At 39.5% G+C, this 12,779-nt stretch overlaps 1 protein-coding gene across 1 annotated transcript in view; it reads right to left on the bottom strand.

Moving 5' to 3' along the window:
• Positions 1–12,779, bottom strand: part of LOC149086255 (disks large homolog 4-like) — a 186,296-nt gene that overhangs the window by 33,960 nt on the left and 139,557 nt on the right. Inside the window, exons 7-8 of the mRNA XM_089232280.1 lie at positions 9,563–9,593; positions 2,654–2,773 (exon numbers count right to left, since the gene is read on the bottom strand). Coding sequence (XP_089088406.1) covers positions 2,654–2,773; positions 9,563–9,593 — 151 coding nt within the window. The remainder of the gene's footprint in view (positions 1–2,653; positions 2,774–9,562; positions 9,594–12,779) is intronic.

Genomic DNA, 12,779 nt, shown 5'->3' with positions numbered 1-12,779 from the left:
GATCTTTGTAGAGAATACATAAAAAGGATTAATTTGGATTCGAATCCTACATCAGAGAACATAAAAGGAAACGATTTATGTAACGTGAATATTCCGTATTATTTGTGATCGTTGAAATTGTTATTATTGTCAATTTCACAAAAGCTGCACTGCATATATTTAACAATCAAATTGTGAAAAGTAAAATTGAAATATCTTTCGAATATGCTTAGGCCTACTTGAAAACTATTTCCTATAAATGCTCATATCCAATACCTTCCAGAGCAGGAGGGGGATTAATGCTCTAGAAAGTGTTGTCATATCTCATGAGAAATATCAAATGGTTTCAATTTAAATTTCAGTATTATGTGTAAGTTATATGTCGTAAAGTTTTCTGCATGTTTCGTAAAATTTGGTTGAAAACTCCACTTTCAGAGAGTAAAAACGTGAGATCAAAATTTGAATTTATAGAAGAAACATAATTTTCGTGAAATAGTATCATTTTCACGCAAATGCATAGAAACATTGAAAATAGCAAGTAAAATGTTGTGTGGAAGTTGCACAACTAATTTAACGGGTGCCCATTCCCCCCTCGAGCCGACCAAAAATTAGAAAAAAAAATAAAATGTTTCAGTGAAAAAATTGAAATATCGAAAGAAAATACCTTTTATATGTTTTATCAAGCGATTTCTGTTAATTTAAATCAGTGTTTCCCAAAAGTGGCGGTATCACCCCCTGGTGGGCGATAGAAAGGTCCAGAGGGACGATAGTAGCTAGGGGGAAACATTAAGATTCTATGGGCTCGCTTTCAGTTGGGGGGCGATAAGAGAAAAACATTCTCTGAAGAAGGGGTTGATAGAACACAAAGTTTGGGAAACTGACTTAAATGCTTTTTGAGGGTAGTAACTCAAAATTTCTCGGGAAGAAAATTTTTTGTGCCCCCTAAATGTCGATCCTGCTTACGCCCCTGGCTAAAAATTCCGTTGGAGGGTTTATGTACATGGAAAAAACGTGTACGAAGCGCCTCATATGTTTAATCATGCGTGAAGTTCTAATACCTAAAATATACGAATATTCACACAGGAGAAAGAAACATTTTCACTCATCAGTCCAACGTTACTTACAACAATAAAAAAACCCTCATTGTGCTTACATGCGTATTTCAAGACGGCCGTAAGCAAGAAAATCTCAAATGTCTGATATTATTGTCGGAAAACTTAAATTTTGATTTTAATTTTTATCATTTTTATTTCCATTGTGCTATTTATTAGTTTAGTTCGTGATATTATATTCAGTATGCGAAAAAGTTATTAAAAAAGTTTTCATGTTAATTATCATCATCGTTAATTTTAGCTATTGCTTATTTTTTGTGTCCAATCAAACAGCTGTACGTAATTACTCTACGATCTAGGATCAGGATGCGATTGTCGTCGTGTGCCAGCGTATACATTTCACCTCTTTTCGCCTGCAACTTCGAGCCCCGATGGGCCGAGGTAGAAGATCTCAACATCTCCCTTTAACGTGTAGGGGAATCAGAGCTGGACCTTGAATCCTGCTAACTACGTGCTTTCCACCACGGCTCACGCCCTTTTGGGCATCCAGCTTCTATCCCATATGGGGAGAGAGCGGGAGCCATGGTAGATGTCGCCAGCTGAGAGGAGGAATTGATATTTTAGGGCGATTTTTTTTATCGCCAAAATATTATTCGCTTTCACGTAAATGTTCAAAATGGCCCTGACAGAAACCGCACCCCACCGCTTTCAGGCAGGCCTTAAAATTTATACAAACTTGTCTTGACCAAAATAAATTTTGTGCAGATGTTTTGTATGACTTGAATAAAGCTCTCGATACGATTTCTCATAACATTTTAAAAACAAAAATATACTATCTTTGTGAAATCTGTGGCATCCTCTCCCCTACTTAACATCTTCTATAGCAGAAAGTGAAGCGTTGACGTCACTGAAGTCGTCCATTTCACCTGTTGCCGTTGGATATAGCAGGCCGACGTATGAGAAATCTTTACCTTTTTTTTTTTGCAGTTATATCCAATGACTATAGGAAAAATGGACGACTTCAGTGACGTCACGAGCTTCGAGCGGAGGCTTTCTGCTATAGACGGTGTAGCTTTACTACTCTCTAGTTATCTTACAGGTCGAAGACAATATGTACAAATACATGATATTAAATCACCCTTAGTTATTTGTGAAATCGGGGTGCCCCAGGGTTCTTGTCTGGACCCCTCCCCCTAGTCTTCAATATAGAGTATATATAAATGATTTAGAAGATAATCTCTATCTATAGTGATATGCAAATTAACTGGGAGAATCCTAGGTTTAGTTTTTTTACGCGGATGGACACTCAAATATTTTGTCTTCGTTTTACGGCATCGTTTTTTACTCTTAAAACTATCTTTTTACTCTTTTCTAACATTTCGATGAAGAGAGACCGAAAAGTCCTTTTTTTTCCAAGTTTGATTAACGATTTGTGCCATCCTGTGGAAATGACTACCTGCTTGCTATACATGTCCTCAGGTATCGGTCACTTTTGGACAATTATCGCAAAATAAAGAATTAGTAGCGTCATGCATTCATCATAGATAAGATGGAACATATTTGTTTGAATAATGAATTGAGCGTTCGATCGTTAGAGCTCCATCTACGAGGGATCATTTTACCTGTATCATCTGTGAGACGTCCTTTTGATTGGATTCCCTGACATTTTGGCCATTGATCTCTAGTATCTGGTCCCCTTGGCAAATTCTACGGCCATGTCTCGCTGCTATGCTGCCGGGCTGCTATAATTATAATAGTAAAATAACTGATGATGCTTACAAGCGATCGATGATTGAATCATAATGAAAGAACTCTATAGCAATTCACTGTAATCTAAAACATTCATGCTGAAACTTGATGATAACAAAGGCATAAATTTTTTTTTTAAATTTGCAAAGATTTTTCATAGCAAAATGAAGAAGAACCGGTTATGAAGTCAAATAGCAAGTAAAACTTCGAATACTTAAATAATGGCAATAAAATTTAAATTGAAAAAAATCTGGGTCCAGGCTCCACAGACTGCCCAAACAGCGCCACGTCGAACCAAACAAAAATTTATTTTTAGTGGTGAATGAGCACTGCGCGCATCATCGTGATGATAATATCTCTGATGTATCGGCATCTAATAGATCCTGTTCACGTATATGCTATGCACAATGTTGCACAGTTTGCCGTCGAAAAAAATCGCCTGCACTATATATACTACCTCTTATAACAAAAATAATGTTTGTCTAGTTCAGCGAGGTCTTCTGCGCTCGGTGTCGGGCCGGCTTGACGTATTTCGACACATCAGAGGTGTAATCAGTGATCATCGTATCGTCAGATTTCTCTGTAACTTTTCCTCGGGTAAGGTTGATAACAAAAGACTGGTTCCTTGTTTTCGGAGAACTAATTTGATGTTTTGCGAAGAAGGTTAGCGGAAGTTTTCAAAGACCGGTTGGAATCAGTAGGGGTGGTAAGTCAATGGGTAGAATTTAGTACGAAGCTGTCCTCTGTTTTGCACGACGTCATACCCTTTGTTCGAAAAAAGCGTGTTTGTACATCACACCCTCTATGGTTCACGGATAGCGTGCGGAAACTTTATCTTGAAAAGAAAAGAGCATTCAGAGAGTATAAAAGTGGACGAGGTGACCTATCATTGTTTACTGATAAAAGAAGACTGTTGAAGAAAGCGATAAGGGATAGTAAAAAGCAAGTTGAATCTAGGTTGGCAGATAACATTGGCTCTGACCCAAAATCATTTTTTCGATACGTCAATAATGGATGTAAGGGGACAGTTGGTCCCCTCTCGATAGGAGGCTCAAAAGTAGAGAGCAATGTAGGCATGTGTAGTGCTTTCAATGACTTTTTCGCGTCGGTTTTTAATGGAGATAATGATATTCGATATACGGGTGTTGCATGGGGTAATAAAACGCTCAACGATATTCAAGTGGAAGACGTGGAGGTCCTAAATCTTCTAAGAAATGTATGTGCAAGCAAAGCACCAGGACCAGATGATATCTATCCCAGGGTTCTCAGGGAAGGTGCTAATGAATTGTTGGGGCCAGTCGCACAGATATACAGGAGTAGTGTTGCTGAGGGTATCGTCCCGAGAGATTGGAAACTGGCTAACGTTGTTCCGATATTTAAGAAGGGTAGTAGAGAAGTGGTGTCTAATTATCGTCCAGGGAGTTTGACGAGCTCCCTCTCGAAAATTTTGGAAATTATCATCAAAAGGCAGTTTGTGAAGTGGATAGACGAGAATAATGTATTGTCGGATAATCAGCATGGGTTCAGGAAGGGGAAGTCATGTGTAACTAACCTCCTTTGCTTCTATGATTACGTGACTAAGGCTTTGGGTAAGAGCAAAAATGTCGACGTTGTTTACCTTGATTTCCAGAAGGCATTCGATCGGGTCCAACATGGCAAACTCTTGAAGCGTTTACACGAGATTGGAATAGGGGGCAACTTGCTGAATTGGATAGAATCGTGGTTAAGAGACAGGTCGCAACGAGTTATGGTGAACGGGGAATTCTCTGGTTGGACAGACGTCACAAGTGGAGTTCCTCAGGGAAGTGTCCTTGGCCCCATACTTTTTTCACTTTTTATCGATAAACTCGATCAGGGTATCGATGGAATTACTAGCAAATTCGCAGATGATGTGAAGCTAATGAATGGAGCATGACGTTTAGCGTAGATAAGTGCATGGTCGCTCATTTTGGTTCGAACAACCCACGGTTCTCTTACGAGTTGAATGGTGTCACTATCCCGGATGCAACTAGAGTCACCGATTTGGGAATTCTCATTGACGAGCGACTTAAGTTTTCTGAACATTGTTCAGCGGTTGTCAAAAAATCGAATAGAATGCTTGGTCTCATTTTCAAAAAGGACTCTTCGCGTTCTCCTAAAGTCATTCTTCCGCTTTTTCGAGGCTTAGTTCGTCCTGGACTGGAGTATGCTGTAAGGTTTTGGAGACCATACCTACAGAGGGACATAGACTTGGTTGAAGGGGTGCAGAGAAGAGCTACGCGTGTCCTTATTGGCACACAGGGCTTGAGTTATGAAGAAAGACTTCATTTTTTGAATATGTTTACATTGGATGAACGCAGGTGTCGAGGAGATATGATCGAAGTGTTCAAAATTTTCAATGGGATGGATAGGATGGACCATGAACTTTTAGTACACCGCCAATCGACTGCTTTTACAAGGGGACACCAGTATCGATTGGTGAGGGACAATGCAAGGTTATGGTGTCGCAGGGAATTTTTCTCCAATAGGGTTGTTAATAAATGGAATAGCTTACCCCCGGAGGTAGTAAATTGTAACACAATTGACACGTTTAAAAAGAAATACGATAAACATGTTGGGGTAAATCGAGAAGCTATCCATTCTTAGAATAAGACAACCATAAGTATTCTTTATGGGCGTTGTATAATATTTTATCACGTGTATATATTGTTTGTAATTTGTGTTAATTGCATTTTTAATTGGGTTGCTGTAGTTTTGAAACATATGACAACCATATTTTTATGGGCATCTTTTTATCAGCCACCTCGTTGGGCATTTTGCCTGTTGTGGCGTTGTATTTGTATTTGTATAATCTTCAGAGGGCACCTATTACACGTTGTACCGATAGGTTTGGACCATCGGCACCTAGGTTCAAGCTGGAAGCTGTGAAAAAATGCTTTATCGATTCGAATACATTTAAGGACTATGAGTCAGTGCATGAAGTTTAAAATGAAAAGTTTAATCCTGCATAATCTCAATACGCTGTTGAAATTAACATTACTGTGACAGACCTCAGATTTAGAAAAAAAAACCAGAAAAAACTAGAAAGTGTGACTTTACAGACAATTAAATTATTACATAAAGAATGGTCAAAATTTCATTGAATGTAGCACCCCCCCCCCCCAAAAAAAAAAAACCTTTCAAACAAATTTCAAAACTAAAGCTGCTGAACGTGCGCCTCATACGCACCATATGCTATATAGGAGATGCTACTCGATGCAATGGCGTCGGAAGTGTTTCGAAACTGCGGGTGCTCGTCTTTAGTTTTATATCGGAAATTTTAATTTCTGAATCAATTTTGGGGTGTGTTCGGATGCATGCCACAAATTATCGTGTGTGCTTGAGCACCCACAGCACCCCTGACTCCAACGCCACTGACTCGATGTGTATATAATGTTATATACTTATCTCGGAGCTCACAATTGATGGAAAATCGCTAGTTCACGGTGGATCTGGGCGATGATTTCATTTGTCGAGTGTCCCAAAAAGGTCCTAGTGGACGACGTGAGGAACCATTATTTATCGGAGTCCATTAATTTGTGGAATCACTGCTAGTGCGACGATAATATTTGTTGACAGTTGTAAAACCACTATGGCATTTTTTAATTCGCTGGCGTCACTTGCACAATTTTCCACGTTAACATTTCGGTGATACGATGGAGGGCTCAGTCACAACGTTCGAATGTTCGATGCTCATTCGAAAAAAACAAACTTTCTTGTTCTGTGACTTACAGCGTTTCTCTCTCCTTCATAACTGCCAGGAAAGCTGGTTTTTTTTCTCCAGTACTGTCCCGAGAGAACGCGTGAGTGATTGCTTCTCATTGGCCAAGACCCAAGACCTCCTGATCATACACTTTATTAACTATATCACGCACTGTACTAATTGTAACGTGATCACGTGTCTCCTCATGAGCTGACATGACGATCAGTCATACTGCAGCTGTTGGGTGAAATCGAGGGAAATATTCACGTTTCGTTAAGCAGGGAAGATTTTTGTACATACAGGGTGTTTCAACGAACATTACTATTATTTAATACAAAATTTCCAATTATTGCCATCTTGATATATCCAAATGAAACAATTTTTTTTCAAAAACTATTAAATCACTAGCCCCCACAATACTGCTCAAAGTCATACACGCTTGTGTGCATTCCTTAACTTGCTTCTTAATGCCTGGCCAGATGAATCTAGCACTCATCTGTTTCTCTGTTGCTTTAATGCCAGGATGTTACAAGCCAGATGGATTTGATCGAAAAACCTTCTTCGGAACCTCCTTCGGAATGTAAGACTGTTCTCCCTTGATCACGTTCATGGCAAATGTAATCACGTTCTCTCTTGACCCCCCCCCCCCCCGCGGTATATCAAATCTCATCTCTGGGTTACTCAGCAAAAGCATAACAAGCCCCACGCTCAGAAGCGTATTCCAGGAAGGGGGGTTTGAGCGGGTATAGCTCAGGGCAGCAAATTTGGAGGAGCGATAAATTTGAAGAAAGAATGGTCAAAAGAAAGAGTAAAATAGAAGAAAAGCCTTAAACACGCCCCTGTCTAGAGAGCAAGGGTGCAGGTCAATATTCGACCCGAAAAGTGGCCTAGAGGGCGAGGGACTACTTTCACCAAACACCAACTCAGGCCATATCGCAGTTTACTGCCATTAATGAGATGGGTTGGAAATAAAGGCGCTGTTTATTGGTGGTTGGCTCAAATTCGTTAAGGAAAATATCTATATCTTCCCTAGGGTTAGAACCCAGGACAGTGAGAGCAACCTTCGCGGTGGTAGACGAGCATCTTACCACCACGCCACTCGGGCGCTAAGAGAGAGTAAGGGACTAGTTCAGTGTGCAACCAAAAGAGTCACCCAGAGAGTATGCAAGTGAGTGAGAAAGGAGGTGGAACACATAACGTAAAGAGTCACCTAAACTAATTGTTCTCGCAAGCATGGGAGCACCCAAAAGAGGACGACAGGGAGTTTGTAGGAATTGAAGTAGTCGAAAGAGTGATCTAGGAGAAGCAGCAATTTTTTGAAGTATGAGTGGCCAAGAAGTTACAGTATAATGGAAGAAGGGCCATAAACTCTCGTCTCTGCTTAGAGAGCGATCGTTGCCCGCGATCTCAAACATAATTGTGTAAAAATGAACTAAGCGGTACATTACGAGATCACTTAATTGACCTGTGGTACATTTATAGATCACTTAGGTGACCTGGGGCACTGTAACAGATCAATTAAATGGTCAGCGGCACAATTTCAAATCCCTTATGCAGCCCGCGACACATTTGCAGGTCACGCAGTTTCCGCATATTTAAATATATCTTGAGCAGCCAGTGGTACATTACCAAAATCGCGTAAGTGACTCGCGGTACATTTGCATATCACTTAAGTAACTGACACTGTAACAGATCACTCAACAGGTCACACACTGTCTAGGTGACTTTTGGCCGCACACCGAACTAGTCCCTCATTCTCTAGGCTACTCTTTTGCTCGCGCACTGACCTTTTCCATCGCTCTCTAGACCATTTTTTGGGTCGAATATTGACCTGCACCCTCGCTCTCTAGAACAGAGGCGTGTTTATATTCCACTCTAACTTTCTTGACCAATCATTCTTCAAAACTGCCGCTCCTCCTAGATCACTCTTTCGATCATTTTAATTCTGACAAACACTCTGGGGGGGGGGGGGTCCTCTTTTGGTTACTCTCGTGCTTACGCGAACAATTACTTTATGTAACTCCTATCTTACGTAATTCACTTTCTTCCCCACTTCCCCACTCATTCGCTTACACACTGTCTAGGTGACTCATTCGGGCACTAACAGATCACTCAAGTGTACCGCACTCTCTAAAAGGTTGGCCGCCTTGGCCCCAAGACACCCTTGTTAATAACCACTCGACCACTCGCCGCTGTGGTGGTCGAGTGGTTATAGTGACGGACTCGCGATGCGAGGATCCGGGTTCGAACCCCACAGTGGTGGTCGGCTGAAGTTGGTTTTCTGTGGTTCCCAACTTCAAGGCGCAAATGCGAGCCGATCTCCCCGTTAAAAAGTCTCGCCACAGCGAGCAACAGTCCTACAACAATAAATCATTCAATCATAACACTTCACTCATAGTTAGAAAAACTGGTGGCAGATGGCAGCACTACACATAACAAGCATTACAGAGAAACAACAAAAAACTTCACGTCAGGTTTCACTACACGTACACGCACATTCCCGCATGTACCGATTCGTTGGGGGGTTCCGGGGGTAGTAGTAGGTAGGGCCTCCAAAAAATGGCTCGGGAATCCATGATGTTCTTAAGTCAGCCACCTCGTTGGGCAATTTGCCTGTTGTGGCGTTATATTTGTATTTGTTCTAGGTCACTTACTGACCTTGTTGTCTGGGAAGAGATGGATTTATTGAGGATTATATATACAAATTTCGCCGCTCTTCCCCCATTCTACTAGATTTCTTGTCGGCTCATTAGTCAAATTTGCAGTCCTGGCCTATAGCCTGCTCCAAACCCCCCCCCTTCCGCCGTAAATACACCATTGATCATTTATCATTCGTATAATTTTATATTTCATACTTATTTTTATTATTATTTTACAAAGAATAATTAATTGAAAGAACATAAATAACAGAACAAAAACTTTCTTCGCGTTAAGCTTGAAGAGATGAATGTTCTGCATTTTGTTCAGGAAAGATAATATCGAGGATTATTTATGATGAATCTTTACAAATAAAAATTTTATATTACTTTTTTATAACTTGAAGCAAGAATAAATTACTCACTACGTATGTGATGAAAACTCCTCTTCCATTTCTGCAGCAAAATAAACAATACGGAATAATATTAATTAAGATCTCAAACACATGTTAATCAAAAATTTCATAGATTTTTTTTTGTTCCTACTGTATAGTAGAAACTCCCCTAATGGACACCTCCCATTAACGGACACTTTTCTGATCCTTGGGTCCGTGGAATAGGGCTTTAATGTATTTCACATCCAGTTAGCGGATACTCTCGATAGCGGACACTAAAATCAGGCAAACTTTTTCTTTTTCCAAATTCTAATTTATAAATTTCTGGTCAAACACCGAGAATTTATCATATTCAGATTATGTTTATAATCCCAAGCTCGTGTTGATAAATATGATAACTCGTCAATTAATTACTTAATTTACTGAAGATAACTATGGTCCAGGATGGTGAATTCGAATGGTAATGGTGGTTTTCCTTGTATATAACGTGTAAGGAAGCCAACATTACAAAATTGACAACGTTACCATGAAAATGTTGTAATCTTCTTCATACTTATTTTAATTTAGTTTTCATTACAAAATACGTGTAGAGTGCACGTATCACGTACGGGTAAAAATAAATAATTTGTCTGATGAAGAGGTTACTCATTAAATATTTCTATGTTTATCAGACTTTCCAACTTTATTTGAGAATTATGCATAATCGCCAGTAAAAGTGGTAAAGGTAGTGAAATTTAATCAAACTTTCTTTTGTCGATTGGTGATCATGCATAATCACCGGTATATCACTTTTAGAGTAACACGTATACATTTTAACGTTAAAATGTGTAGGAACCGATCGCGACCGAAGACAAGCATCGTATAAATTTGAAAGTCGTATAAGTGAGGTTCCACCTGTAGATCGTACCTCCCCATTAGCGGACGCTCCCCGTTAACGGACAAACTTTTCGGTCCTATGGGAGTCTTTTATCGAGAGGTTCTACCGTACTTGTTTATTTTACGTTACTGAATCCAAGTATTATGAATACCGATATTATTGCTGTATTAATTTTATTTTGTTATTGAATTTGGCTGTTGTTTTGGCCTTAAAATTTATATTTACCCGGTTCAAGAAAAAAAAAAAAAAAAAAGAAACCCTCCTTTCCAAAATTCACCGAAATCTGAAACTTCGAACAGTACCATGTCAATTACTTTACTTCAATCGTCCCGGAACCAGAACCAGACAGAGAATCACCCATGCCTATTATATGATCTACTAGCATTAAGACGTCAAGTTCACCCAGACAGCGACCTGATACATCTGATTAGAGAAGAAGAAGAAGAGCCAGAGCAGAGTCGTGAATGAATATGATCCGCGTGGGCTTACCGAGAAACTTACGAATGTCCTTGGACCGAATCAAACCACACGGTGCAGCGATTAGATCACACACAACCCAGCTGTAGATTGAATTAGTTACTGTCAATCAATGAAAATCCCTGAGGAGAAGCAGGTCAAATTTTATCAAGAACGATCCTCGATTATGACGATTATGTGATTTATTTACCTCAGTAACAATTTTTCGATCATAAATGTTATACTTGTTTACTGCGATGTGCATAAATGCACCTGCCCATTTATAGATACCTTCTTCAAGCTCAATAATTGGTTAGGTTAAGTTCCCCGAGGCACCCGAGTCATCAGGGACAATGTGCTCATATCACTGAGTGTGACAGATCCTGGGTATCTCACGGTTCCTATCACTATCACTACTTCAATCGATGTTCGGAACTCTGATCTATCATGGAGCTACAGGGCGTTTACAATTAAAGTTTCCGTACTCTGAGTAGTTTTTCTTAAAAAAAAACTACTGTTTCGGATAATGTCTCTCACACGTCCTTAAAACGAGTAAGAGTTGAGCCAAAATGCAGGACGCCACAGATTTATTTAGAAAAGCTATTTATACAAATTCACGAGCAGAAACAGATAGCCCCTTAAAGTTGGCTTTTCACTAACGCAAGTATTGCACTGAGTTTCTCTTATTCAACTATTCAGTTTCGCTTTGACTGAGCTCTTATGCAGCCCTAGAAAAGTCGAGACAATTCTCCAATATTATCGTATGCGTGTGAGATCCCATTCTTAAATTTTCTTTTTACAAATTTCTTTGCGCTATGACTTTGCCAAATCATCGGAGCTCTCGCCAAACTCACCAAGTTTGACGCCAATTTGGCGAGATTTACAAAGAAATGAGTTAATTTTCATTTTTACATGAGATAATGACTATTTACAGGGAAAAATAACACAATAAATGATGAATAAGGACTATTTACATAATTTTTTTAACACTATTAATCCGAACGCAGTTAAATTTTCAAGATATTTTAATGAGGCCATGGGAGAGAGATTTACGCAGTAAAAAAAGTAGAAATGAATTACCTTTTGGGTTTGATAACACAATTGAATAATCGACGTTAGATTAACCCAAAATTCCAAAACGAACACGGCTATACGCGTTTCGGAACTGTATGAAGTTCCTTCATCAGTAGCAGAAACAAAGAAGAGAAAAATATTGAAAAAACTCCTTATAGCGGGAGTTACTCGCTAGTCAAATTCAAAATGAACCGGCAACAAAAGAGTAGAGGAGGAGGACGGAAAAAGAAAAATGGCGGAACCAATCGCAACCGAGAATGTGATAGTGATGCCGATGGAGAAGAATAATTATTGTAGAAACTGTTGCCAGATTTTTGAGAAGGGTGGTGTGCTAGTTAGGTCGTTGACCAACTGGTTTATGTTTTTGTTGATGTGGAACGATTCGAAGAAATACAAGTTAGGGCGGTATTCACCGACATGGTTTAAGCTATAGTCACAATATTTTGATAAGAGATCGACACGGATTGGTTAAATTCAGGGTTTTAACCAATCTATGTTCATCTCTTATCCGAAAATTGTTACTACAGGTTTAAACCATGTCGGTGAATACGACCCTTAGACGTTGAGGGGCATTTTTGGATGATTTTGGCAGAAGAGAAGTCAAATTTATGGTCAAGGGCACGTTTAGTTTGGCCTGTATATGATAATCTGCATTGGCATGAAATGCTGTAGATGCCCCAGTTGAGTGTGTCAATGGGATCTTTTAGTTGAGAGAAGCGAAGTTTTGACTCTTGTCTACAACAGCGAGTAACTCCCGCTATAAGGAGTTTTTTCAATATTTTCTTTCTTTGTTTCTGCTACTGATGAAGGAACTTCATACAGTTCCGAAACGCGTATAGC

The sequence above is a fragment of the Pholcus phalangioides genome, unplaced genomic scaffold (genome assembly GCF_987345545.1).
Source record: "Pholcus phalangioides strain wild (caught in Gottingen) unplaced genomic scaffold, Ppha-v1.0 ptg000005l_1, whole genome shotgun sequence".
NCBI classification, from domain to species: Eukaryota; Metazoa; Arthropoda; class Arachnida; order Araneae; family Pholcidae; genus Pholcus; species Pholcus phalangioides.
This window is presented reverse-complemented; position numbering and strand designations above follow the sequence as displayed.